A 10,000-nucleotide genomic window follows, 5' to 3' on the forward strand; every position below is an offset into this window, starting at 1 on the left:
GAAGGATCATATGCAGTATATTCAGAGAGATATGGATATATATATATGCAGTAAATATATAAATTAGCGGCATTATTCAAGGTGGATTGATGCTCAAATGGTACATTATGCTGCTGAATAACCAAGTGGAAAAGATTCTCTCTCACTCCCTTCCTCTCTTTCTCTGTCGCTGCTCTCTCTCTCCCTCTCTCTCCCCCGGCTCCCTCTCTCTCCCCCCGGCTCCCTCTCTCTCTCTCTCTCCCCCTCTCTCTCTCTCTCTCTCTCTCTCTCTCTCTCTCTCTCTCTCTCTCTCTCCCTCCCCCCCTCCCTCCCCCCTCCCCCCTCCCTCCCTGCCTCTCAGTTGTATAAAGGTGGGGGACAAGGAGTGTTTCTTCCACCCGGCCTTCAGGCTCATCCTCCACACTAAGCTGGCCAACCCGCACTACAAGCCGGAGATCCAGGCCCAGACCACCCTCATCAACTTCACCGTGACCCGCGACGGCCTGGAGGACCAGCTGCTGGGCCAGGTGGTCAGCCAGGAGAGGCCCGACCTCGAGCACCTCAAGGTGGGCCAGATGGGCAGGGCCCCCGGCTCCCTCCTCCCCTCCCCCTCCTCCGGTTCTCTCTGATCTGATGACCTTGCAGTGTAGGTCTGATTTTTTTTCTGTTTCTCTCTCTCTCTCTCTCTCTCTCTCTCTCTCTCTCTCTCTCTCTCTCTCTCTCTCTCTCTCTCTCTCTCTCTCTCTCTCTCTCTCTCTCTCTATCTCTATCTCTATCTCTATCTCTATCTCTCTCCCTCTCTCTCTATATCTCTCTCTATCTCTCTCCCCCCCCTTCTCTCTCTCTCTCTCTCTCTCTCTCTCTCTCTCTCTCTCTATCGCTCTCCCTCTCTCTCTATCTCTCTCTCTCTCTCTCTCTCTCTCTCTCTCTCTATCTCTGCATGCATGTATGTGTGTGTCCTCCAGAGTGACCTCACCAAGCAGCAGAACATGTTTAAGATCGAGCTGAAGCTTCTGGAGGACGAGCTCCTGAGCCGGCTGTCGGCTGCGGAGAGCAACTTCCTGGGAGACAACGTGCTGGTGGAGAAACTGGAGACCACCAAGCACACTGCTGCTGAGATAGAGATGAAGGTAGAGAGAGAGACCACACTGCTGCTGAGATAGAGATGAAGGTAGAGAGAGACCACACTGCTGCTGAGAGAGAGATGAAGGTAGAGAGAGAGACCACACTGCTGCGGAGATAGAGATGAAGGTAGAGAGAGAGACCACACTGCTGCTGAGATAGAGATGAAGGTAGAGAGAGAGACCACACTGCTGCTGAGATAGAGATGAAGGTAGAGAGAGAGAGACCACACTGCTGCTGCTGAGATAGAGATGAAGGTAGAGAGAGAGACCACACTGCTGCTGAGATAGAGATGAAGGTAGAGAGAGAGACCACACTGCTGCTGAGATAGAGATGAAGGTAGAGAGAGAGAGACCACACTGCTGCTGAGATAGAGATGAAGGTAGAGAGAGAGAGACCACACTGCTGCTGAGATAGAGATGAAGGTAGAGAGAGAGACCACACTGCTGCTGAGATAGAGATGAAGGTAGAGAGAGAGACCACACTGCTGCTGAGAGAGAGATGAAGGTAGAGAGACCACACTGCTGCTGAGATAGAGATGAAGGTAGAGAGAGAGACCACACTGCTGCTGAGATAGAGATGAAGGTAGAGAGAGAGACCACACTGCTGCTGAGATAGAGATGAAGGTAGAGAGAGAGACCACACTGCTGCTGAGAGAGAGATGAAGGTAGAGAGAGAGACCACACTACTGCTGCTGAGATAGAGATGAAGGTAGAGAGAGAGACCACACTGCTGCTGAGAGAGATGAAGGTAGAGAGAGAGACCACACTGCTGCTGAGATAGAGATGAAGGTAGAGAGAGAGAGACCACACTGCTGCTGAGATAGAGATGAAGGTAGAGAGAGAGACCACACTGCTGCTGAGAGAGATGAAGGTAGAGAGAGACCACACTGCTGCTGAGATAGAGATGAAGGTAGAGAGAGAGAGACCACACTGCTGCTGAGATAGAGATGAAGGTAGAGAGAGAGAGACCACACTGCTGCTGAGATAGAGATGAAGGTAGAGAGAGAGAGACCACACTGCTGCTGAGATAGAGATGAAGGTAGAGAGAGAGACCACACTGCTGCTGAGATAGAGATGAAGGTAGAGAGAGAGACCACACTGCTGCTGAGAGAGATGAAGGTAGAGAGAGAGACCACACTACTGCTGCTGAGATAGAGATGAAGGTAGAGAGAGAGACCACACCGCTGCTGAGATAGAGATGAAGGTAGAGAGAGACCACACTGCTGCTGAGATAGAGATGAAGGTAGAGAGAGAGACCACACTGCTGCTGAGATAGAGATGAAGGTAGAGAGAGAGACCACACTGCTGCTGAGATAGAGATGAAGGTAGAGAGAGAGACCACACTGCTGCTGAGAGAGAGATGAAGGTAGAAAGAGAGACCACACTGCTGCTGAGATAGAGATGAAGGTAGAGAGAGAGACCACACTACTGCTGCTGAGATAGAGATGAAGGTAGAGCGAGAGAGACCACACTGCTGCTGAGATAGAGATGAAGGTAGAGAGAGAGACCACACTGCTGCTGAGATAGAGATGAAGGTAGAGAGAGAGACCACACTGCTGCTGAGAGAGATGAAGGTAGAGAGAGAGACCACACTGCTGCTGAGATAGAGATGAAGGTAGAGAGAGAGACCACACTGCTGCTGAGATAGAGATGAAGGTAGAGAGAGAGACCACACTGCTGCTGAGATAGAGATGAAGGTAGAGAGAGAGACCACACTGCTGCTGCTGAGATAGAGATGAAGGTAGAGAGAGACCACACTGCTGCTGAGATAGAGATGAAGGTAGAGAGAGAGACCACACTGCTGCTGCTGAGATAGAGATGAAGGTAGAGAGAGAGACCACACTGCTGCTGCTGAGATAGAGATGAAGGTAGAGAGAGACCACACTGCTGCTGAGATAGAGATGAAGGTAGAGAGAGAGACCACACTGCTGCTGCTGAGATAGAGATGAAGGTAGAGAGAGACCACACTGCTGCTGAGATAGAGATGAAGGTAGAGAGAGAGACCACACTGCTGCTGAGATAGAGATGAAGGTAGAGAGAGAGACCACACTGCTGCTGAGAGAGATGAAGGTAGAGAGAGAGACCACACTGCTGCTGAGATAGAGATGAAGGTAGAGAGAGAGACCACACTGCTGCTGAGATAGAGATGAAGGTAGAGAGAGAGACCACACTGCTGCTGAGAGAGATGAAGGTAGAGAGAGACCACACTGCTGCTGAGATAGAGATGAAGGTAGAGAGAGAGACCACACTGCTGCTGAGATAGAGATGAAGGTAGAGAGAGAGAGACCACACTGCTGCTGAGATAGAGATGAAGGTAGAGAGAGAGAGACCACACTGCTGCTGAGATAGAGATGAAGGTAGAGAGAGAGACCACACTGCTGCTGAGATAGAGATGAAGGTAGAGAGAGAGACCACACTGCTGCTGAGAGAGATGAAGGTAGAGAGAGAGACCACACTACTGCTGCTGAGATAGAGATGAAGGTAGAGAGAGAGACCACACCGCTGCTGAGATAGAGATGAAGGTAGAGAGAGACCACACTGCTGCTGAGATAGAGATGAAGGTAGAGAGAGAGACCACACTGCTGCTGAGATAGAGATGAAGGTAGAGAGAGAGACCACACTGCTGCTGAGATAGAGATGAAGGTAGAGAGAGAGACCACACTGCTGCTGAGAGAGAGATGAAGGTAGAAAGAGAGACCACACTGCTGCTGAGATAGAGATGAAGGTAGAGAGAGAGACCACACTACTGCTGCTGAGATAGAGATGAAGGTAGAGCGAGAGAGACCACACTGCTGCTGAGATAGAGATGAAGGTAGAGAGAGAGAGACCACACTGCTGCTGAGATAGAGATGAAGGTAGAGAGAGAGACCACACTGCTGCTGAGAGAGATGAAGGTAGAGAGAGAGACCACACTGCTGCTGAGATAGAGATGAAGGTAGAGAGAGAGACCACACTGCTGCTGAGATAGAGATGAAGGTAGAGAGAGAGACCACACTGCTGCTGCTGAGATAGAGATGAAGGTAGAGAGAGAGACCACACTGCTGCTGCTGAGATAGAGATGAAGGTAGAGAGAGACCACACTGCTGCTGAGATAGAGATGAAGGTAGAGAGAGAGACCACACTGCTGCTGCTGAGATAGAGATGAAGGTAGAGAGAGACCACACTGCTGCTGAGATAGAGATGAAGGTAGAGAGAGAGACCACACTGCTGCTGAGATAGAGATGAAGGTAGAGAGAGAGACCACACTGCTGCTGAGAGAGATGAAGGTAGAGAGAGAGACCACACTGCTGCTGAGATAGAGATGAAGGTAGAGAGAGAGAGACCACACTGCTGCTGAGATAGAGATGAAGGTAGAGAGAGAGACCACACTGCTGCTGAGAGAGATGAAGGTAGAGAGAGACCACACTGCTGCTGAGATAGAGATGAAGGTAGAGAGAGAGAGACCACACTGCTGCTGAGATAGAGATGAAGGTAGAGAGAGAGAGACCACACTGCTGCTGAGATAGAGATGAAGGTAGAGAGAGAGAGACCACACTGCTGCTGAGATAGAGATGAAGGTAGAGAGAGAGACCACACTGCTGCTGAGATAGAGATGAAGGTAGAGAGAGAGACCACACTGCTGCTGAGAGAGATGAAGGTAGAGAGAGAGACCACACTACTGCTGCTGAGATAGAGATGAAGGTAGAGAGAGAGACCACACCGCTGCTGAGATAGAGATGAAGGTAGAGAGAGACCACACTGCTGCTGAGATAGAGATGAAGGTAGAGAGAGAGACCACACTGCTGCTGAGATAGAGATGAAGGTAGAGAGAGAGACCACACTGCTGCTGAGATAGAGATGAAGGTAGAGAGAGAGACCACACTGCTGCTGAGAGAGAGATGAAGGTAGAAAGAGAGACCACACTGCTGCTGAGATAGAGATGAAGGTAGAGAGAGAGACCACACTACTGCTGCTGAGATAGAGATGAAGGTAGAGCGAGAGAGACCACACTGCTGCTGAGATAGAGATGAAGGTAGAGAGAGAGAGACCACACTGCTGCTGAGATAGAGATGAAGGTAGAGAGAGAGACCACACTGCTGCTGAGAGAGATGAAGGTAGAGAGAGAGACCACACTGCTGCTGAGATAGAGATGAAGGTAGAGAGAGAGACCACACTGCTGCTGAGATAGAGATGAAGGTAGAGAGAGAGACCACACTGCTGCTGAGATAGAGATGAAGGTAGAGAGAGAGACCACACTGCTGCTGCTGAGATAGAGATGAAGGTAGAGAGAGACCACACTGCTGCTGAGATAGAGATGAAGGTAGAGAGAGAGACCACACTGCTGCTGCTGAGATAGAGATGAAGGTAGAGAGAGACCACACTGCTGCTGAGATAGAGATGAAGGTAGAGAGAGAGACCACACTGCTGCTGAGATAGAGATGAAGGTAGAGAGAGAGACCACACTGCTGCTGAGAGAGATGAAGGTAGAGAGAGAGACCACACTGCTGCTGAGATAGAGATGAAGGTAGAGAGAGAGAGACCACACTGCTGCTGAGATAGAGATGAAGGTAGAGAGAGAGACCACACTGCTGCTGAGAGAGATGAAGGTAGAGAGAGACCACACTGCTGCTGAGATAGAGATGAAGGTAGAGAGAGAGAGACCACACTGCTGCTGAGATAGAGATGAAGGTAGAGAGAGAGAGACCACACTGCTGCTGAGATAGAGATGAAGGTAGAGAGAGAGAGACCACACTGCTGCTGAGATAGAGATGAAGGTAGAGAGAGAGACCACACTGCTGCTGAGATAGAGATGAAGGTAGAGAGAGAGACCACACTGCTGCTGAGAGAGATGAAGGTAGAGAGAGAGACCACACTACTGCTGCTGAGATAGAGATGAAGGTAGAGAGAGAGACCACACCGCTGCTGAGATAGAGATGAAGGTAGAGAGAGACCACACTGCTGCTGAGATAGAGATGAAGGTAGAGAGAGAGACCACACTGCTGCTGAGATAGAGATGAAGGTAGAGAGAGAGACCACACTGCTGCTGAGATAGAGATGAAGGTAGAGAGAGAGACCACACTGCTGCTGAGAGAGAGATGAAGGTAGAAAGAGAGACCACACTGCTGCTGAGATAGAGATGAAGGTAGAGAGAGAGACCACACTACTGCTGCTGAGATAGAGATGAAGGTAGAGCGAGAGAGACCACACTGCTGCTGAGATAGAGATGAAGGTAGAGAGAGAGAGACCACACTGCTGCTGAGATAGAGATGAAGGTAGAGAGAGAGACCACACTGCTGCTGAGAGAGATGAAGGTAGAGAGAGAGACCACACTGCTGCTGAGATAGAGATGAAGGTAGAGAGAGAGACCACACTGCTGCTGAGATAGAGATGAAGGTAGAGAGAGAGACCACACTGCTGCTGAGATAGAGATGAAGGTAGAGAGAGAGACCACACTGCTGCTGCTGAGATAGAGATGAAGGTAGAGAGAGAGACCACACTGCTGCTGAGAGAGAGATGAAGGTAGAGAGAGACCACACTACTGCTGAGATAGAGATGAAGGTAGAGAGAGAGACCACACTGCTGCTGAGAGAGAGATGAAGGTAGAGAGAGAGACCACACTGCTGCTGAGAGAGAGATGAAGGTAGAGAGACCACACTGCTGCTGAGATAGAGATGAATGTAGAGAGAGAGACCACACTACTGCTGCTGAGATAGAGATGAAGGTAGAGAGACCACACTGCTGCTGAGATAGAGATGAAGGTAGAGAGAGACCACACTGCTGCTGAGATAGAGATGAAGGTAGAGAGAGAGAGACCACACTGCTGCTGAGATAGATATGAAGGTAGAGAGAGAGACCACACTACTGCTGCTGAGATAGAGATGAAGGTAGAGAGAGAGACCACACCGCTGCTGCGATAGAGATGAAGGTAGAGAGAGAGACCACACTGCTGCTGAGATAGAGATGAAGGTAGAGAGAGAGACCACACTGCTGCTGAGATAGAGATGAAGGTAGAGAGAGAGACCACACTGCTGCTGAGAAGGTGTGTGAGAGAGAGTTTTATGAGAAACCCTTTCACTGCGCATGACAAAGGGTGAACCCTTTCACTGCAACAATACAAAAGGTTAACCCTTTCACTGCCACCCGACAAAGGGTTAACCCTTTCACAACCACACTACAGAAGGTTAACCCTTTCACTACCACACTACAGACGGTTAACCCTTTCACCAACCTTCTGTAGTGTGGTAGTGAAAAGGTTAACCGTCTGTAGTGTCGTAGTGAAAGGGTTAACCTTCTGTAGTGTGGTAGTGAAAGGGTTACTGTAGGTCAAGAGTAATATAAACTTGCGGCCAAAGCTACAATCTGTGCAGCCTGCAGCAGCCAACACTAACCGAGAAGCTGCTCTCAGCGTCTTTCCCACAGTGTACAGGGGCCGCTGGCGTGGGCTAGGCATGGACAATGTGGATCACTCACTGACTCACTGACTCACTAACACACTAACTCACTAACATACTAACTCACTAACTCACTCACTCACTGACTCACTAATAACTCACTGACTCACTGACTCACTAACGCACTGACTCACTAACTCACTAACTCACTAACTCACTCACTCACTGACTCACTAATAACTCACTGACTCACTGACTCACTAACGCACTGACTCACTAACTCCCTGACTCACTAACTCACTGACTCACTAACTCACTGACTCACTGACTCACTAACTCACTGACTCACTCACTCACTCACTCACTCACTCACTCACTCACTCACTCACTCACTCACTCACTCACTCACTCACTGACTCACGGACGATCTGGCAGGGACGTTTGGTTGGACGCATGTGCAGGTAGCGCAGGTTTCGCAGACTGTGACGAGGGCTGAAAACATCACAAACAGAATCAATAAATCGTTTTGACGTGCATACAAAAGAAGGAATCAAAGGCTATATCCTGTGTTGATTATAAGGAAATACTTTGGGCGTGAGTCTAGCTGAGTGCAGACTGTTGTGCCAAGAGCAGAGAGCAAAGTGCAGCAGAAATGGGTTGTAGGCGTTTCTGTCTGTTTACTAAATTCCTTGTAAGAATCCTATATTTGGATATATCATATGAAAATCTTGTAAGATATGTGTACATATTTTCTGTGTGTGTGTGGGGGGGGGGGGTGAGTGAGGATCCCTTGTCACAATGTGTTTCTAACATCCCTCTTCTCTCCTCTCTCCCCATCTTGACTCCTCCCCTCCTCTCTCCTCATCTTGACTCCTCCCCTCCTCTCTCCTCATCTTGACTCCTCCCCTCCTCTCTCCTCATCCTCACTTCTCCTCTCCTCTCCTCCTCTCTCCTTATCCTGACTTCTCCTCTCCTCCTCTCTCCTCATCTTGACTCCTCCCTCCTCTCTCCTCATCTTGACTCCTCCCTCCTCTCTCCTCATCTTGACTCCTCTCTCCTCTCTCCTCATTCTGACTGCTCTCCTCATCTCCTCTCCTCCTCTCCTCCTCTCCTCCTCTCCTCCTCTCCTCCTCTCCTCCTCTCTCCTAGGTCCTGGAGGCCAAGGTTAACGAGGTGAAGATTAACGAGGCCAGGGAGCACTACCGCCCTGTGGCGGTGAGAGCGTCGCTGCTGTACTTCATCATGAACGACCTCAACAAGATCAACCCCATGTATCAGTTCAGCCTCAAGGTAGCAGGAAGGTCACGTTAGCAGATACGATCCATAACTGACAGACTGGGATTTCCTATTTCGGTACAAGGGAACTATAGAAGCCTGTATTAAAATGTATAATATACAAGCTATCTGAGGAAATATACATCAACCAAATATTAGCTAGTTAACAATGCAACAAATCGCTGATGATTCTGACATCCAAGGTAATAACCTGTTTAAATAACAGGTCATAAACGAGGAGATGGCTGATCCCATTCAACTCAACGTCAGCCAAAGTGTCCTTGAGCAAGACACTTAACCAGGGGCGTCGTTCTGGTATGACAAGGTATGGCACTCGCCATACAGTACCTTGGCAAAATAAAATTAAAATCTTTTTTTCTTTTTAAATCAATTATAATTACAATTTTTTATGTTGATTTAGAATTCGAATGTCAACATTATGAACGAAGCTTCGAACTATTCGGTACAGCCCTAGCATGTTTTGATATTGTCAATTATCTCACTTTTACTAGGTGACTTTTAATGTGACTAACTGAAATATGCCACAAAAAAAATTGACATAGGGACGTTTTTTAATCAAAGGGCAGCAGAGACAAGTGATACAGGGACACAGGTAAGGTCTTACAATGGCTTAGTGATTATAACAGTGCAGTTCAGCATTCAGTAACCCATACCTTTTGTGAATGTGTTTTTGATACTACATTCTGTTGAACACACACCTCAAAACCGTACCTAAGGAAAATTGGCTCAATTGCAAGAAAAATAATAGACAGTTATGATATTACATTCTGCATAATTCGTATGCAAAATATTGTGGTTCCCTCCTTTAGTCTGTTGACACATTTCTATACTAAAAATGCTTGTGTATAGTCCTGTGTCATACCTAAATGTCATATAACTGAATTGTATAGAAACAACTCACCAAAAGTGACTATTGCACAACTGATTTGACAAAAAAAATCAACCAAGGGGGGAAACCCCTCCCTCCTCACCATACCTTGCCTTTTACTGAAACGATGCCACTGCACTTAACCCCTAATTGCTCCTGATGAGCAGGTTGGCACCTTGCATGGTTGCCTCTGCCGTCGTCGGTGTGTGATGTGTGAGTGAATGGGTGAATGTGAGGCATGCGTGTATAAAGTGTAGGCATGAGAAAGTATAAAGCGCTTTATATACTGTAAATGCAGTCCATTTACCCTTCATTCCATTACTATGCTCTTCCATCGAGCGTTATATCGAGTTGACGTACTG

At 48.3% G+C, this 10,000-nt stretch overlaps 1 protein-coding gene across 1 annotated transcript in view; it reads left to right on the forward strand.

Moving 5' to 3' along the window:
* The window catches only part of LOC311226411 (dynein axonemal heavy chain 11-like), a gene marked incomplete at both ends in the record, with an annotated part of 709,106 nt that overhangs the window by 680,253 nt on the left and 18,853 nt on the right, over nt 1-10,000 (forward strand). Inside the window, 3 exon segments of the mRNA XM_084311837.1 lie at nt 341-545; nt 945-1,109; nt 8,624-8,764. Coding sequence (XP_084167963.1) covers nt 341-545; nt 945-1,109; nt 8,624-8,764 — 511 coding nt within the window.

This window comes from Notolepis coatsorum (assembly GCF_963971535.1).
Source record: "Notolepis coatsorum genome assembly, chromosome: 4".
Lineage (NCBI taxonomy): Eukaryota > Metazoa > Chordata > Actinopteri > Aulopiformes > Paralepididae > Notolepis > Notolepis coatsorum.